This window comes from Mus caroli, chromosome 2 (genome assembly GCF_900094665.2).
Source record: "Mus caroli chromosome 2, CAROLI_EIJ_v1.1, whole genome shotgun sequence".
Taxonomy (NCBI): Eukaryota; Metazoa; Chordata; class Mammalia; order Rodentia; family Muridae; genus Mus; species Mus caroli.
In genome coordinates this window covers 28,309,368-28,327,894 of record NC_034571.1, presented here as the reverse complement: position 1 = coordinate 28,327,894, position 18,527 = coordinate 28,309,368, and the positions used below count along the sequence as shown (strand labels likewise).

At 46.9% G+C, this 18,527-nt stretch overlaps 2 protein-coding genes across 4 annotated transcripts in view; one reads left to right on the top strand and one right to left on the bottom strand.

The window, feature by feature from the left end:
• Positions 1 to 453: 453 nt before the first annotated feature.
• Naif1 (nuclear apoptosis inducing factor 1) lies at positions 454 to 6,989 on the bottom strand. 2 transcript variants are annotated; one of them, XM_021156657.1, is made up of 2 exons: positions 4,489 to 6,989; positions 454 to 2,618 (listed from the first exon to the last, which is right to left on the bottom strand). In XM_021156657.1, exons 1-2 carry the CDS (start codon positions 4,997 to 4,999, stop codon positions 2,146 to 2,148), a joined length of 984 nt encoding a protein of 327 aa, XP_021012316.1. In that variant the 5' UTR covers positions 5,000 to 6,989; the 3' UTR covers positions 454 to 2,145. The 2 variants fall into 2 exon arrangements, with proteins under 2 accessions (XP_021012316.1, XP_029328229.1); XM_029472369.1 differs by having other exon boundaries at positions 4,591 to 5,928.
• The window catches only part of Slc25a25 (solute carrier family 25 member 25), a 37,595-nt gene continuing 25,045 nt past the window's right edge, over positions 5,978 to 18,527 (top strand). For both annotated transcript variants that reach the window (XM_021156652.1, XM_021156651.1), the window contains exon 1: positions 5,978 to 6,376. In XM_021156652.1, the coding sequence (XP_021012311.1) occupies positions 6,119 to 6,376 (258 nt within the window). In that variant the 5' untranslated portion in view covers positions 5,978 to 6,118. The remainder of the gene's footprint in view (positions 6,377 to 18,527) is intronic.

The window sequence follows — 18,527 nt, the reverse complement described above, 5'->3', positions numbered from 1 at the left end:
CACAGTATGGTGCTGAATAGACAGGAACTTATAACGTCACAACCCACAAAGCTACATATTTCCCACCTTCATCCAACTGAGGCATGCATACATCTGACATACTTCCTGCCGACATATCTTCTACCTACGTGTGATCAAATACATTCTGTGTAGTTGGGGCAACCATGCATGTTTACAGAAGTGAAAACATGTGGCTTATTATCGTATATGAATGACATCTCCCAGCATCCCGGGGAGTTATCTGTCCTTGAGCAAGTGAGGCTTACAAGTTAGAGGTATTTTGCTTTATAGATCTCTTAGGCATAGCAATTTAAACTTAAAACATACTTTTAGCCATTACAAGGCTGGTCAGGAAGACATAGCCAGTCCCTGTCTCAAAAAAACAACAACAAAATGGCAGAGCAGATTTAGCCTGGGTGGCTATGTGTGATCAATAAAGACAAGAGGTGTGTATATTTTAAAAAAAGTGATATTTCTTTAATTTAAAGTTGTGACCTGGGGAGAACAAGTTAGCTTAAGTAATCTAGGCTTCCTCTTTATGCACAAATGGAACAGATACAACATTGGCTCAGTTTTCCAACCCTAGAGAAAAACCAAACTTGGTCACAAAAGCTTAGGGGGCTCCTGTAGCAACCCTGCTGGGGCCCCACCCCATTCCACTCTCTGCAGCGAGTATCACACACCCCTCCTCCAAGAAGGGACAGTGGACAGCCACCTCACTGTCTCCAGGGGACCTCTTCCTGGGACAGCAGTGGAGCTAAGCATCTCGAAGTGTGCATGCCTGGAAAGGCAACTTGGCCTCTTTGCTTGGCTAAGATCTGGAACTTTGAGTTGTTGTCACTGGTCCCAGAGGTGTCAGACACCTCTTGAGTGTCCCAGAGGTGGCAGCAACATGGCGAATGGGGTAGAAACATGGGAGCCTGAGGCCTCAGCATCGCAAGTTTGAAAATGATCCAGATAAACCTTGCCTGGCAGAGCCTCGGAGAGAAGGTGGGAAGCCGGGCAACATGTACTTCAGCCCTCTGAGGCTATGACCTGCTAGAGCACAGGATTCAAAGGGCCACTTCCTATCTTCCACCTCTTACATTCAGGGACCGTCCTTGCTTTGGATTCACTCAGCCAGTCGGGGGCAGGGAGCATCTTCAGGGCACCAGACACTGAGGAACTGAGTAACGGAGAGGAGTACTTGGGTGGGATGCTGAGCAGGGCTCTATGTGCACTGGATTTCGGATGTGTGGTCCAGCGGAGGAGGAAGGCAGCGCCACAGAGCCTGGAGCCCTCCCAGAAAGGGTTCAGCTGTAGAATAAATGACTGGCTAGAAGTGAGCTTTCTAAAGAAAAAACTGATTATAAAACTAGAGGTTCACCTAAAGTACACTGCAGCAGGAAACAGGACTCCACAGGGCTTTGCCTTCTAACACTGACAGCACCAGAGGCCCTCCTGTGTCAAAGGCTCGGGTTGGGGCAAACTATAGAACAGCTACCCAGAAGTGTCATGGAAGACTAGAGAGTGGCTAACCCACCACACACAGCATTCCTGAGCCAGGCCAGGCTGACTGCATAAATCTCGGGGCATATCCAAGAGCTGGGCTGTGCCTGGGTGGTTACAGCAGTCAAGAGAGGAGTCCCCTGAGAATGGAGGCACAGTGAGAAGGAGAAAGGACTGGGACTTCCCAGTGGCGCTGGGAGACATTCTTATTTGGGTGTTATTGCATTTCTGCCAGCGACATTGGCAGGGTGGCACTCAGAAAGACGGTGCACCTGAGGTGGGGCAGCTCACTGACGATAGTGTGCTGAGACATAGCCCCAGTGAGAACCAGTCTGACTTTAAAGTTGTTCTAAAGAGTGTGGGTGATGTCTCAAGCCTTCGATCATGTCAACCCATGTCCCATCACCAGCATACATGGCTCCCAACTAAAATCTTCTCAGCAAGGCAGCTCCAGAGGTTGAAGTGAGATATATTGGGTTCCAGGAGCCCAGCAAATTCCTTTTCCCAATCTTCATTTTTCTCACACTAACAAACCCCATGTATCTATCCAAGAGGGAGCTATCCACGTGGCCCACTTAAAGCCGCCCACAGAAACCACTTAAAATTCCATATATGTGTCCTTCAATCACAAGCAGAGTACTGGCTTGACCTCTGCCCTCACTGGATGATGCTATCTGGCTGCCCATTCTGGGCCACCGGTCCAGGGGCAGAGGCTGGGGCTGGGCTGGGAGTGTTACTCTGTAGGTAGCGTCGGAAATCTTTAATCATGGGCCGGAGGACCTGGATGAGGACACTCAGGGCCGCCTGAGTGCCCTCCATGGCCTGGGCCTGCCGTTCCTGGGCACAGGCCTGCACCTCCTGAGAACGCCGGATCATCTGTAGCAGGCCATTCTGCTGTTCCAGGTGCTGGGCGATCTCCTTTATGTGCAGGTTGGTGACCCGCTGCTCCTGGATCAGCTTGGCCGAATTGAGGGCAATACGGCTTTTGAGTGCCTGTGGTTTGACAGATGTGTCTGGGGGCTGGGCTATCATCTCCACTGGGGCCTCTGTCGGCAGGGGCTGGGGTGCTTCAGCTGTGCAGTACTCCACCACTCCCTCCTCCAGCGTGTGGTAGGTGGTCTCAGTGGGTACTGCCGGGAAGAAAGAACAAAACAAGAGGTAGTCACCTTATGGAAGGAATGTGGCTGACTCTGCAACACAGCGAGGAGGCCATTAAACCCTGTGCAGCAGCAGGCAAAGGGAATTCTGGCCTCCCCTGGCTGTATTCACATAAAACCACAGAATCTGAGAGGTTCAGCTCCTTTGTCCTTCAAGGCTGGGATAGAACCCAGGGCCTTGTACATGCTAAGTATATGTTCTACTACTGAGATACTTCTCCAACCAGGTTTCAGGATTTCCCTCCACCAGATCTGACAAATGCAGAGATGCCAACAAGAATGGCAACATTAGAACAGCAAATCCTAAGACTGATACAGGTTGCCACACTAGAATATTTGCATACCACTCCATACTCTTTAGCTCAGTGAATTCTCCAAGTGACAAGAGGTAGACACTGTCCTCTTCAGTTTCAGAGAAGACAACAGAACCACTGGGCTGCTTTGAGCCCATTCTATCCTGTCTGTGTGACCAATCAAAGAAGGATGAGGGCCATAGCAGCTCACGTGTCCAGAAAAGTGTCTCCCTGTCTCCTTAAACACATTGGTCCATAAGATCCCTGAACATCCTTGCAGATGCTGTTCAAGAACAGTACCTGACTTAGGCCAGTGCTTTTCACCCATTTCTGACCTCATATGGACTAAAGAAATATGCAGAGGAGAGCATGCACCCACATACCACTGAGACTCTGGCTGATCCAGTTCAAAGCCCGTCATGACTAGGCAGAATTCAGAGGTGAGGGCACACATCCTGATTTCAGACACAAAACCCAACCAGCTTGTTCTGTTATCATTAATCAAAGAGAACCTCGGGAAGGATGTTCGTTGTTTGGGCCTTCATGTATGTGGGAGATGTCAATCTTGTTTACCTTTTAAGAAACTGTGTATACATGTTCATGTATATGCAGGTACACATGTGCACACACATGTGTTTGTGTGCATATGGAAGGAGATTAAAAGACAACCTCAGGTGCTGTTCATACCTTTTTTTTTTTAAGTTCATTTCCTGGCCTAGAACTCTCTAAATAGGTGAGGCTCACTGGCTCTTGAGCCCTAGGGGTTTCCCACTTGAATGCTAGGGTTACCAGTATGAACCTCTACCTCCTAGTTTCCTTACTTCAATGCCATCAACCATGTGTTCTCCTCACACCAGGAAATCCCTTTCTCTTATGAGTCCTTGGCTTTTCCTATCTCATAGTAAAGACACACACACACACACACACACACACACACACACACACACACTTCATCTGCCCTAGTAGAATATATAGTAGTATAATATAGAATATGCCAATTGGTCTATAGACTTAATTTCTTGCAGTGTTAAGCAAGGACTTTAACACTGAGCTATCTGTCTAGCCTCTAGGGAATGTTAAATACTCTGGTATTTCTGGTGCCCAGCATAAACAGCTTGATGGACAAATGGAAAGACAGGAATCACAAAGCTGCTGAGAAATGCCTGGTGTGTGTTTGTATACTGAAAACACAGAATGTCTTTGTACAGAATGGGTGTCTCACTTGGGCAGTATTAGTCCAGTTAGTCATTCAACAAGTATATCCTGGCTGCCTATTAATATGAGGTCCTAAGTCCTGAGGGGCTACAGACAGTCTCTGCCTTCAACACTACATAGGTCAGCATGTGGGAGTCATGGAGATCCAGCCAGCCACATGCTGAGGAAGACCCTAAAAGAACAAGATCAGTCTGGGGAGTTCTTGGAAGACCTCATGGTCTTTCCAAGATCGCCATCTGACTTTTGACCCTTGGCAGCCAATTTGCCCCAGGCTGTCCCAGTATTGCTGGCCCGTCCCATTTATGCAGCTGAACTGAGCAGGAGAGCTCACTCACTCTGTGTCAGGGTGACCGTGGCTGCGGCTGTAGTGGCCGTGGGTCCGAGGGCCACGGGATGGATCTCTGTGGTACTGGGTAGGCTGATGATGGTGGCCTCACCCAACAGGTTGCAGATCCTCTGTTGCATAGGGGTCAGCAGTACAGGAGCTATGGCTGTGCCACTGCCACCACTGCCACTGCCTGTCCCAGGTCCACCAGCTCCATCTTCTTCTGTGGGTCCTGGAGCTTCACCACCTTCTACAGCAGCTCGGACTTGGGCAACCTTGCGACGGACCTCGGTCTTGAGGTCGGACCACTTCTTCTTGACTTCGGGCAGCTCCCTACGGCAGGTGGCCACAGCGTTGACCCTTCTCAGGATGCCATGCCAGGCTGCACTCTTGGCAGCCAGAGGGACCCCAGCATTGAAGTGGTTCACCAGCAGGTGCTTCTTCAGTTCCAGTTCCTCCACGATGATCTCCACTTCCCGCTCTGAAAAGTTCATCTTCCTCTTCTTGGCTGGGACAGCCATGGCCTCCCCTTTCCTCTCTTTTTAAAGAAATTATAATGCTCTTAACAGCCCCAATTTCTCTTCTCTTCTTCTTCAGCCTCGCCTCTCTTTCACTCCCACCCCCTTTAGGGGGACAGGCAGGGCTTGTTCAAGGCCAAGTACCAGGCCTTAAGTAACCCCCTTCGCTACGCAAAGTGCGTAGGGCCCAGCCCTGACCGGCCCGACCGCCGCCAGCCAGCTGCGTAATGGCTTCCTGAATCTGCCTCTTCCGCTGGGGTGTGCGGAGATCCGCCCACTTCCCTTCTTCCCGCCCCTCGGCACATCCCTGAGAAGCCCCGCCCTCCAGGTTTGGCGTGGCTCAAATATCTGGCCGATCACTGGCTCTCCAGGCCTGCCATTCCTCCTAGAGGACACACCTCTTTGCTAGAACTGGCCTGGTCATTGGTCTAAAGGCTTGTCTGTCGCTTTAGGATGTCCGCCCACACGGACATTATTCACTTCCATTGGAAAACCAGACTGTCGTTCAGTTGTTGGTGTCGCGACTATTACGTTGTAAAATTCAGTTGTTTTATTGGCAGTTTAGGAGACTCCTAAAAGCTTAGCCTCCTGATTTTGATTCGTGTTCTCGGTTTCGAGTCGTCAGCCCGTTACATTTTCATTTTATTCAATGGTGCTGTGTTTTCTAACTTCAGTCCACAGTTACCCTCATACACATTTCATTTCCACGGGTAGCTACGATCTCTCCGTACACAAACGCTCCTCTCATCCTCATCATTCCGCAGTCTAAATAAAGCTTCTGAATGGGAATTGGACACAGGGCTTTCTGCTTGCCTATTACTCAGCTTCAGCCAATCCCCGGCTCCCTCAGTTTGAATCGCCTTCGAGCTGGCACGGTGACCCCGCCCCCTCATTGATCCCGGAGCCGACATACCAGCCTATGATTGGCCGGCAGTGCGCCAGAGGGCGCGGTCAGCGCCTCTGCGCGCCGCGGGGCGGGGCTCCCGGAAGCGGCCCCTCCCTCCAGTCGGCCGGCTTCTCGGAGCCCGCGCTCGCTGTCTGAGGAAAGCCGGCGTGCTTCCGCGCTCGGGTCGCTTTCCTGCCGCCTTCAGCCCCGCGTCTGGCGCCCCCGCCTCGCGCCCGATGGTGAGCAGTGTGTTGTGCCGCTGCGTGGCCTCCCCGCCGCCGGACGCCGCCGCCACCGCCTCGTCGTCCGCCTCGTCGCCGGCTTCTGTAGGGGACCCGTGCGGCGGCGCCGTCTGTGGCGGCCCGGACCACCAGCTGCGCCTGTGGAGCCTCTTCCAGACACTCGACGTCAACCGCGACGGCGGCCTGTGTGTCAACGACCTGGCGGTGGGGCTGCGGCGCCTGGGACTGCACCGCACGGAGGGCGAGCTCCAGGTAAGTCTGCGTGCGCCGTCCGCGCGGGCGGGGAGGATCCGGGAGGTCCTGAGGAGAGACCCACGCCAAGGGGACGGGTCGGGACCGCAGGACTTCTCGGGCAGCTTTCTGGAGCCTGTCAGGTTTCGACGGACGCTGCTAGAGCTGAGCGGAACCCCTGGTGTTGGGGGGATAGTGTCCCTCCACTGACAGATGGAAAGGAAATTCACACCTTGTTAGTGTGGGGCTCCTCTGGTGGGAGTTGGGGCCGTGAGAAAAGCTCGTCGTGACTACAGGTGGGCACCCTTGGGTCTCTTTGATGGACAGAAAGCCCCTTCTACTTCCCTCTAGATAGAAGGACGGATAGATCTCAAGATTGCCCTACGGACCTCAAGGCCAAGTTGGTGCCCACCCTCCCCCAACACCTAGATTCCTATCAACCCATTCTCATTGGCACCCCTTGTCTGTCTGTCTGTCTGTCTGTCTCTGTCTCTCGCTCTTCTCCCCCCACTCTCGTTTCCATGCCACCGGTGCCTCTAATCTGGTTGCTCGCAGAGACATGTGGGTGTTGGGGAAGAAAAAAATGGGAACTGGGGTTCTAGGCAGATCAGTGTGGATGTGGGTGATGAAGACTGAACAGTTCTTTTTCATGGCTTAGGCCCAACCCCCCACTGCTGTTTCAGAACACTGGGTCATGATCCCTTTGTCGAATTGGAGTGTGAATACGTTAAAGAATCTGAAGAAAGATTCTTTGTTTGTTTGTTTGTTTGTTTGTTCGGTTGGTTTGGGGGATTTTTTTTTTTTTTTTTTTTCTAGACTGTGTTTCTCTATGTAGTCCTGGCTGCCCTGGAACACCCTCTGTAGACCAGGCTGGCCTTGGAATCAGAGATCCACCTGCCTCTGCCTCCTGAGTGCGTTGGGATTAAAGGCCTTTGCCACCATCGCTCAATTGGAACTTTTTTCAAAAAGTGAAAGTTAGATACATCTAAGGAGATTGTTGGCTGGAAAGGGATGGGCCAAGACTGGGAGACAGGGGTGGAGAGATGGCCATCTCTGGGTCTGCAAGAAACAGAACTACTACCCTTCCTGCACAAGAAGCCCTGAGCAGTGGCTTTTTCTTCCCTTTCTGTTTCATGTTGGTTTTTCAGTTTGACTTTAACTGTGGCTTCCCTTTACCAAGTGTTTCATTATTGTGGCATAGACTGGCTTACAATCTGGGGTGATTCTAATGAGCAGTTTGCCTGATAACCAGTTTGTGGCCAAAGTTAGTATTTGGTTCATTTGTATGTACAGTAATTACAAATTTCATAGCCAAATATGAAGAAAACCTGGTAAGGTGGCAGTGAATTATGCCAGTTTGTTACTTAGGTGGCCACATAAAGTGTCATGTCCAAGATAATCTTGGATCAGCATCCAAGGTATTTAACCTACTTAGTATCAGCATAGGAAGCCCAAGGACAGCACCAAGCAAAGCAGAATCCTTGGGGTAAGCCCAGAGATTTAAAGATAAGGGTTCTCTCTGTAGCCAGGCTGGCCTTGGACTCACAGTTCTCTTAGCTTAAAAACAAAACCAAAAAAAAAAAAAAATCCTGTTTTAAAAAAGCTAGTTTTAATTGGGTGGTGGTGACAGTGGACTTTAATCTCAGTACCCAGGAGGCAGAAGCAGGTGGATCTCTGAAAGTTCGAGCTCAGCCTGGTCTACATGTCTACACAGAGAAACCCTGTCTCAAAACACCAAAAAAAAGAGAAAGAGAGAGAGAGAGAAAGAAAAAAAGAAAAGGAGGAGGAGGGGGAGAGAAAGAGAGAAAAAGAAAGTATAGTTTTATATAGAATAGTGTTATGAGCTGGATAGTTCCCCATATATGTCTAACGAATAAGTCATTTTTTCTGTCTGGTTTTATTTATTTATTTATTTATTTTTGGATTGCCCCCCTTCCCCCAGACAGGGTTTCTCTGTGTAGCCCTGGCTGTCCTGGAACTCACTCTGTAGACCAGGCTGGCCTTGAACTCAGAAATCCACCTGCCTCTGCCTCCCAAGTGCTGGGATAAAAGACGTGCGCCACCACAGCTATATTTTTGTTGTTTTTTGAGCTTGGGTCTGACTATGTAGTTCTGGCTGTCCTAGAACACAGTGTCACTGTAGATAGACCAGGGTGGCCTCAGACTCATAGAGATATGCCTGCTTTCATTTCCCTAGTGCTAGGATTTAAAGCTGTGTACCACTTCACCCAGTGTGAATCATTTTTTGAAGCTAGGATAGCTAAATTCAGAGGATGTGTGCCTGAGGGCTCAGTGAAGCCTTGTGGGGCCAGGTGAACCTTTTTGCTCTCACCACAATTTTCTGTGGTGCCAGGTACATTGAGGACAGCTGGCTGTGTATTCCATGTTCTATCCCTAGCTTTGTGACTCCATGGGAGTCACAGTGTTCTGGCAATTCATAGCACATCTAGTATTGATCCTAATCCATTTTCTTTTTTGTAATGATTTTTGACTAAAGGCAAATAAGGAGAAAGTGGCCATCTCTGGTGCTAAGAGAGAACCTGTTTGAGCCATTTTCTTGCTCTGTAGCTCAGGCCCAGATCTCAGGAGGAAGCCTTGGCTGGCCTCAATCTCACACAGCCATCCTCCTACCTCAGAGTCCGGTCTGTCGCCCTACCCACCCTCCACCCTGGGAGTGTTGCTATGAACCACCCCCAGGTAAAGAAAACCTTTTGGTTACCCTAAAGGAGCATAACTCTGTGGTCACTTGACTCCACAACCTTTTGACATCTTGACTGACCTAAGTTCTGTGACATGAAACTTTTTTGTAAAGAACATAGATTTATTGAGAAGTCAGAACCCCCAAGAGTAGGAAGGGATCTAAGAGAGGAATATCCTAAAAAAATTTTTAAAAAAAAAGTCCATTTGAAGTATGGATTTACTATTAACTCAGCTCTCCTAACTTAATTTTTTTTTTTTTTTTTTAGTAAGTTAGCATACAAAGTAATGTGTGTCATTATGGCGTCTTCTTATACACTTCATACACTTTGTTCATAATCACTTCCCTTCCCCTCTTTTTCCAGCTTTTGTACAACTTAAATAGTTGTACAGCTTTAAGAAAGATTAGAAATTATGTTTTATAGACATTTAAACAAGGAAAAAATGTTCCTTTCTGTAAATAACTAGGCTGCAGCTAGACAGCCTACCCCATGCGTACACACACACACACCACCACTTCCTGTTGAATTCATCACTATTAGCTGCCTCTAGAAAAAGGCAGCACTGCTGTTTTTACATAACTGGTAAGAGCCAAAAGACTTGGGGGCGCCCTCTGGGTAGAAGTGGGTGCCTGCTGTGCAGAAAGCCTTGACAATCACTGTTCAGTTGGAAGCCTGTGGCTCATGGGAGACTGGGCTGAGGTAAGGTTTTCACAGGAACATCCGTGAGCCCTTAGCAGCAGATGCAGTCTACTGGAATCATGTGACTGCATAAAGCCTCTTGCTAGCTTATAACAGCTTGAAGTGAAGTTTTCTTTAAAAATAAACCAGCAAGTTTTGCCTTCTTCTGCCTTTGTTCTAGAAGAGACAGACAGAAAAATTACTTAAAATGGAAATGGGCAGAGAAATCCATGGCAGTCAGCCAGGGAGATTTTCTTTGTAAGGGGCATTTGAGTAGGAAGCCTGTCTTGGGACAAAAGGAAGGGGAGGGTTTTCTAAAGAAAGAATAAAACATGACGACACCGGTAGTGACTTTAGGAGATGAGACTCAGCTTGGGCTAATTATAGCATTGACTATTTTGGGCATTTTCATGTGACCAAACAAAATCTATGTTTTAAAACATAGGTTAGGACTTGGCAGCCAAGCAGAGGAAGAAAGAAAGCAAGCAGTCTGTGTTACCTATAAGCAGTTGTGTTTTCTAGTTAGACTTGTAGGCTCTCACCCGGGGAAGGGTTTCATGTAGGAGAACATTCCAGATGCTGTGTTAAGCTTGCTAATCTAGAGACTTGTGTGCACAGTTTGAATCCTACAAAAACAAACATGGCAGTAACATGATTTTACATCATTTTACAAGGGAAGAAAAAGCCATCCAAAATGGTGATGCCTTTAGTGGTGAGATGTGCCTGTAGTTGCAGCTTGGGGTTAGGAGAGTGGGTGGGACAGGAAGATGGTTTAAATTGATTCCAAGAGTTCAACCCCAGCTTGCCAAATACTGCAAGACACAAGTCCAGTCATCTTTAATGAAGTGAGATCCAAACCTGGCTTTTGGGGAGAACTCGAGAAAGATGAGATGTTCCCCCTCTTCCTCTCTTGTTTCTACAGTGCTGGCAAGGTCAAACCCAGGGTCTTGTACAATCTAAACAAGTGGTGTTCCACTGAGCCAAATCCCCAGTCCTTTCAGAACCACATGTGTTGCTTCTATTTTTTTTTGGTTTTTTTCGAGACAGGGTTTCTCTGTATAGCTCTGGCTGTCCTGGAACTCACTTTGTAGACCAGGCTGGCCTCGAACTCAGAAATCCACCTGCCTCTGCCTCCCAAGTGCTGGGATTAAAGGCGTGCGCCACCACCGCCCGGCTGTGTTGCTTCTAAAGTACAGCTTTAAGGCCATCCCACAATCGTCCTGTCAAGAAAGAGCCCACCCTGCCCTTGCTCTTTCCTTGACCTTAGCAATATACACTTGAGGCAGTCTCTGTTGACTTGAAATCATCAAATGATTGTTAATGTTGAGTTGGTATTATTCAATCAGACAACGTCTCTAAACTTCTTACCTTTTTCGTGTTGGCCAAAACCAGACAGATTTAGATAAGATGGCCTTGTCTATAGAAGAAAACACTTATTTTTTGAGAAAGTGTTTCACTTAGCCCAGGTTGGGCTTGAATTTGCTATGTTGCTGAGACTAACTTTAGAAATTCGGATCCTTTTGTTTATTTTTTGGTTTTTTTCAAGACAGGGTTTCTCTATGTAGCTCTGACTGTCCTGGAACTCACTTTGTAGACCAGGCTGGCCTCGAACTCAGAAATCCACCTGCCTCTGCCTCCCGAGTGCTGGGATTAAAGGCATGTGCCACCATCGCCCGGCTTCCTTTTGTCTCTTGAGTGCTGGGATCACAGGTATGTGCCACTTGCCTGGTCCAGGACTTTGTGCATGTTAGGCAAACACTCTACCAATTGAGATAACAGCTTTAATCTCCCCCTAAACCCCTTCTAGGCTGAGATAGGATCTCATAACTCTGACTGGCTTGGAACTTGTATTTATTCTCCTGCCTCAGCCTCAGAGTTTTAGGGTTACAGGTGTGAACTTTATGCCAGCTAAGGAAGAACCTTTTGTCTTGGGAAGGGAGAGGATAGACATCATTGGGAATAATGTAATGGCCCATTAGGAAAAGATTAGACTGAGTATATTTATTAAATTGATTCTGCTATATTGTTGTCAAATTGGTTATTGGCTCATTCATGATCATGGGGCCAATTTGAAAAGTGGATAAATATTTGAAACCGTGCATAGTGGCACTGGGGAAGCTAACAGAAAAGGCTAGCCTGAAGTGAATCGAGCCCTTGTCTCCAAAATACCCCCAAAGCTGTTACTTGAAAAGAGGGGCCAAAGTAATGAGCAGGACTACTCCTCCCTCATCTGTCTGAAGTGGAGCTTCACTGCTGCATTCCTTTGATGTTCAGAGAGTCACTGATTGTTGAACTCTCCCAGAAATCACATGCGAATGAAGCAAACAGATCCCTGCTGGAATTCATTTATAGCCCAGCTAAATACAGCTGTGGGTAAAGTCAGTGGACAAAACTGTATTGCTGCAAAGCTGATCTCATTACACTAAGTGCATAGACTTTAACCAGTTCCCATTAGAACTGGGTTTTTGGTTTTGTTTTTTTTGTTTTTTTTTCCTTATTTATTTCTTTTTCTTTCAAGACATGGTTACTCTCTGTAGCCATGGTTGTGATGGAACTCACTATGCAGACCAGGTTGGCCTTGAACTCACAGACATCTATCTGCCTCTGCCATTGCCACTTCCTCCCAAGAACTGGATTTGAAAGAGTCACTGTCCACCAAGGCTTGCAGTGACTGTCCAGCTTACCACTTGAAGTAGGATTCTCCTTGTGGCATCCTCCTCCACGGATGGTCATTATCCAACTTAAAACCTGGATTATGGGGCTGGTGAGATGGCTCAGTGGATAAGAGCACCCGATTGCTCTTCTGAAGGTCCGGAGTTCAAATCCCAGCAACCACATGGTGGCTTACAACCATCCGTAACAAGATCTGACTCCCTCTTCTGGTGTGTCTGAAGACAGCTACAGTGAACTTACATATAATCAATAAATAAATCTTTAAAAAAAAAAAAAAAAAAAAAGATTTAAAAAAAACCTGGATTATGTTAGTTCTTTGTGATCTGAGACCAGTCATCTTGTATCAGCTACTCATGTGCTGAAAAGTGCCTTCAAGAACAGAACAGGAGCTCTTTAGGAATCCAGAAGCCAATATCCTTCCTTATATGAAAGCGTCAAGATGAGCCAGGCTGTGGTGGTGTATGCCTTTCATCCCAGCACTCAGGAGGCAGAGGCAGGCGAGGCCATCGTAATCTACAGAACGAGTTCCAGGACAGCAAGGGCTAAACAGAGAAGCCCTGAAAACCAAGAGGAAAAAAAAAATCAAAATGAAACCCATTATTTTGAACACTGGCTAAAAAAATTAATTTGAAAACCATCAGGCATGGTGGTATAAACCTGTAACCCCAGGATTTAGGAGGCAGAGGCAGGAAAATTGCAAGTTTGAAACTAGCTTGGGCTACATAGTATGGAGACCTTGTTGACCTCTGCCTTCAGTACACACAGGCAATTGGGAAACTTGCTGTTATCTTCCCATGGTCTCTGCTGTTCCTGCTAAAAGCTGGAGGTGTTAGCATTCACATCTCACATAATACACCTTATGTACAGTGTATGGCTTCCTGGGGATTAATAGTACAGTGTTTGCCAGGACTCAGCAAAGACAAAAGAAGCCAGTCACAGAAGAACATATGTTTTATGGCCTGTCTACATAAAATCCAGAGTAGGGGTATCCATAGAGATAGAAAGTAGCTTACTGGTGTCCTAATCTGAGGGAGAGAGAGAAATGTGGAAGGAAGGGTGGAAGGGTTTCCTGAATGATAAAACAAATGTTTTCAGGTAAAAGATAACTGTTGTAGCCATACTTTTTGGCTACTTTATTGGGTTCACCTACCACTCTTCTCCACCCCAGTCCCTTCCAGCCATCCCACCATGAGGGAGCTGAGAAAGAAGGTTAGAAGGCAGAGTGATGTAGATCCCTTTAGACTACTGCTGATTAGGGGCAAGTTAATTTTTGATGTCAGGATATCTCCAGCCAGCAATCCAGCAAACCTGCAGCAAGGGGAACCAACAGCAGGGAGGTGGGGGTAGTAGGGAAGGGTCATGTGTGTGTGTGTGTACCCTGCCTGCCTATGCCCTACTCCTCTCAGGGCTCTGGCATTTATACCCTCTCAAGTCCCCAGAATTCGAAATGTTAAAACTCTGCAGCGGCACATGCCACACACCTCCTAGAGCATGAGAGAAATCATAGCAGCTCTGGACAATCTGAAGTAGCCCTTATCCCACTCCCAGGATTAAAACAACATAGGTAACATAACTGGGTTGTTAAGAAGCCATAATCCTCACTACAGATGATGAGCATACCTACAAAAGATACTGAAGATCACGTTATTTCAAAAGGTTCTCTGGTAGACCCCAGATTGACCTTGAATTTAGCCTGTAGCTAGTGAATACCTTGACCTTTTCAACTTCCAACCTCCACTGTACTAGGAGGACAGAAGTGTGTCACCACACCCGGTTCAGTGCTGGGGAGTAAACCCAGGACTTCGTGCACCATTGGCAAGCACTCTAACAGCTAACAGCCAAGCCACTGTAGCTCCCAACTATACACTTTAAATAGGCGATTTGTATGGTATATGATCTGAACTCAGAAGTTTCTATAGCTTGTTTGCTAACTATGACATGAGCAGAAGGAGGTCCACCTTTTCCAAGAACCATTTTATCAGTATGGCAATTTAAGGCTCTCATTTCAGAAGGTGGTGTGTGTGTGTGTGTGTGTGTGTGACATATATGTATATATACACACATAAATGTGTGTGTGTGTATATATGTATGTGTGTATATTCCAGTTGCTTTCTGTTGTTGTGAAATTGCTGACTGAAACCAACTTGGGGGACAGGAGGATTTATTTGGTTTATGCTTCATGATACAGTCCTGGACATCAGGTCAGGAACCTAGAGGCAAAACCTGAAGCAGAGACCACAGAGGCTTACTGGACTTCTTCCTGTAGCTTGTTCACCTACTTTTTTTTTATGCATCCTAGGCCCTCCTGCCTAGAGATGGCACTGCCCCATTGTATAAATTAGCAATTAAAGAAAACCTCTCAGTTTGAAGTTCCCTCTTCCCAGGTAACTCTAGTTTGTGTCCAAACAGCAATCAGGTTTTGTCTCTTCACCCAGCTGCCATGCTCCCATTTCATTCTGGCCACCTGGAAGCTTGCAGATGTCATGCTGTGACACCTGCCGAGGCCTTCCCTGATAAGAGGTCTGGGAGATCAGAGAAACTCCCCGCCTTATCACAGAAAGTCTCAAGGTTTTGAACACCACCTTTGTTCCTGGTCTTACCTCAGGTGGCCTGCTTCGAGACTAGTTTTAGTGCTGCATGATGGGGTGGAAAAAGCAGGCTTTGGAGCAACAGGCATTAAGTCCTGACTCTACCATGTCTCTAGGGAAATCAGGGATCCTCCAATAGCCTCTGATTTTTTTTCGAAACAGGGTTTCTCTGTAGCCCTGGCTACTTGCTCTGAAGACCAGGCTGGCCTGGAACTCAGAGGTCTGCCCACCTCTCCTTCCTGAGTGCTTCAAGTAAAGTTGTATGCCACCACTGGTCAGCTGGCCTCCAGGTTTGTTGTTTTTTATGTTAAAAATTATATTTTTTAAAGACTTTTATTTTCTGTGTGTGAATGTTTGCTTGCATACATATACGTATGTGTGTGCATCATGTACCTGGTACCTGTAGAGGTTAGAAGGGGGTATCAGATTGGGTTCTACTGAGTTGCCCAGACTGACCTTTAAATTATTCTGTAGCCTAGGCAATTGTCCTCGACATTCCCAATAGCAGGAGCTGTAGGTGTGCCTCCATATTGGGTCTGATCTATACCAGGTAGCTTTCCTCCCACTGATTGTTTAAAAACATAATGCCTCAAATTGGTTAAATGTGCATCAGCCTCCAGTTTACTGAGGTGAGGAGTGAAAGGTCTAGTCGGCTATCGGTAATAAAGGGAATATGGCAGTCAGAACAGGCTCATCTACAAACTGAAGCAGTTTGGAAGCAGATCAGGGTTCTGAGAAGCCTGGGCTTGTGAACATTGGAAAGTTCAAGTGAAGAAACCCTGAAGTATTAGCATTACTGTTTATAAATGTACATGTTTAGTCCAAATGTTTCTTGGGACACAGACCCTCACAACACTGACCCTATACACCTTTTGCTATCTTATTAGCCATGGCAATATTGCTCAATTTCAAAGATGACTTTGACAGAACTTAGTTAAAACCTTGGAAAGTTTTACCTGTCAGCACTATTTTACATGTATGAATCTGAGGCCTAGAAGTTGGGCCAATCAGTCCCAGAACCCATTATTTTGGTTCTGCCCAGTGTAGTCCAGTACACAATCTCTTTCCTTCTATGGGACATGCTGAGCAATGTTCCAGTGACCCCAGCACTCAGGAGGTGGAATTGCAAGTTCAAGGCTACTCACTAGTATGAGAACAGATGAAGAACTTTACAGTGTTGCTTTCAGCTTCTGACATTGACATGTGTGTGCATAATTTAGCTCAGCACTTAAGGCTCCTGCACTTGTTGAAGCACCTCGAGGAGTAACGGCAGCTCCAATGTATAAGACAGAAGAAACCTGACAAGACACAGAAAACACGGCATTGTACTGAAGACCTGTTTTCTTCAATAAGTGCATAAGGCAGGCAGGCCTACAGGACCTGCCTGATGTCTTCTCCCCCTTGTCTGGGTTTTCAGGAAGTAGGTGAATCATGGCTCATTCTCTGCTGGAGCAATGGAGAAAGAGGTGTCCCTGATCCAGTTGGTGCCTCAGCTTTCCTCATTGTCCCATCCACCTCTCCAGCTTCCCTCCACCGCAAAGTTAGAGTCTTACTAAAACCCAAACCCTAGCTGCTTGAGGACATTCTGAAGCTATTGAAGTGCCAGTGGTGAAAACAGTAGAGGAGGTTCATTCTGGGTTTGCGCCTTGCTGGGGAATCAAACCTTGGGCCTTGCACAGTCAGACCAATGTTCTTACACTGAGCCTCACCCTAGCCCAAGAGAGGAGTTTAGATCAGTTGTGTGACATGCTTGAATCGTTCTGTTGGATGAAACTAGTGAGAGTGGATTCCTAAATCCTCTTGACGCTTGGCTCATCTCTACGTGATGAAACATTGCTTTTGCTTTTGGTTAGTATCATGTATATTTATTTGTAGGTAGCTATTTAGATTTTTGTTGCTGTTGCTGCTGTTGTTTGGAGGGGACAGGGTTTCTCTGTATAGCCTTGGCTGTCCTAGAACTTACTTTGTAGACCAGACTGGCCTCAAACTCATATTTGCCTGCCTCTGCCTCTGAGTGCTGGGACGAAAGGCGTGTACCCCTGCTGCCACCACCACCATCTCGCTGTATGTATGTATGTATGTATGTATGTATGTAGTGCTCTCACTATGTAGCCCAGGCTGCCAGAACTCCGGCTCCTCCTGTCTCCACCCCCACCAAGCATGGGGATTATAGTTGTTCACAGCCATCTGTGCCTACTGCTAATGTTACCTTCTGGTGGACTTTGAACCCATAGGATATTAGGTCTGGAACACATTCAAGTGTGCAGTTCAGCCTCCACACTGTGCTTACCAAGGAGGTTAAATGGCTTGTCCGGGGTTCTGTGGAGGTGCTGGAGGGAGATTCTTGTAGCACTCCATAGAAACACACTGGGACACAGTTCATTTTTTTACCCATTTGTCTTTCACATTATAGTTGTATTTTGTTTACTAGAGTTTCTTCACCTTAGCTTATAGAAAAGGAAATAGGATAAGAAGTAAATAATTCCATAAGTAAGTCTATTTCTAATTGTTTCCAAAAGCTGGTCTAGTTCAAACCAGCCATTCTTAGAATTCTTCCCAACTACCCTTAACAGCTCTGCTGTCTGTAAAAGGCTGTCTCTGAGTGGATTGTCCTTCCTGCTATTTGTTTACTTTTGACAGAATCTCAGCATTTATTATGCTTGGCATTGGATACACAGAGATCGGCCTGCCTTTGTCTTCTCAGTGCTGTGCCAGCGTGGCTGGGCTATTCTTGCTCTTGAGCTACAGTCTTGAACAGTGCCCCACAGGCTGTCTTGGAAAGTTGAGATGGTTTTGTTTGACTCTGCTGTGTTATTCCTGTTGGCTGAAATATCTGGGCTCAAATAACCCTCCTGCCTCTGTCTCCCATGTGCTGGGGCTGCAGGTGGCACAACCTGATCTAGCTTGATCCCAAGTCAGTTTTTGAGAAACCAAAAACATTGTTTTTGGCAGCTCTAGAGATCAAGTCACAGAGCCTTGTGTAAAGCGGCAAATACTGTACCAGTGAGTCTGCAGGTTTGTCTCTTGCCATAAGAGAAAGGAGAGGGGAAGGTTAGAGTCCTCGAGGACACTTGGCAAGTCAGAGGGGTGTAGATGAGAATGTTTTGATCATTTTAGGCAAGTGAGTTTTTACATGCTGGTCTCTGTTTATATCTGCATTCTCTTCAGAAATACAATCCACAGGACAGATAATCTAATCTGAATGAGAGCCATGGTCTTGGGAAAACATAGATTATGATGTGTTCCAGTGCAGAATGGCTTCGTTCTTGTCCTAGTTAGGGCTCAAGAGTCCTGTGCTTAAAATTGCTTTTGTGATTTTAAGGACTGTAATTGTAAGAAAACTTTTTTTTTTCTCCTAAGAGAAGAGAAAAAGACATCTTTGTTAAAAGGCATTCACCTTGAACGAGGGCCCTCGATGGGGACTGGCTTTTCCCCAGCAGGAGCCAGCCATTCAAAGAGACTGCTGTGTAGACTTCTTGTTCTCTGCCACAATCAGGAGTTTCCAGGGTTTTGTCCTCAGATGCAGGTTAGGGG

Bases quoted from the DNA above. Each gene is read 5' to 3' on its own strand.
- Naif1 (XM_021156657.1), bottom strand. From the start codon at position 4,999: ATGGCTGTCCCAGCCAAGAAGAGGAAGATGAACTTTTCAGAGCGGGAA. The intron at 2,619-4,488 runs GTGAGTGAGCTC...TCTTCCCGGCAG, and splicing joins CACGGTCACCCTGACACAGA to TACCCACTGAGACCACCTAC.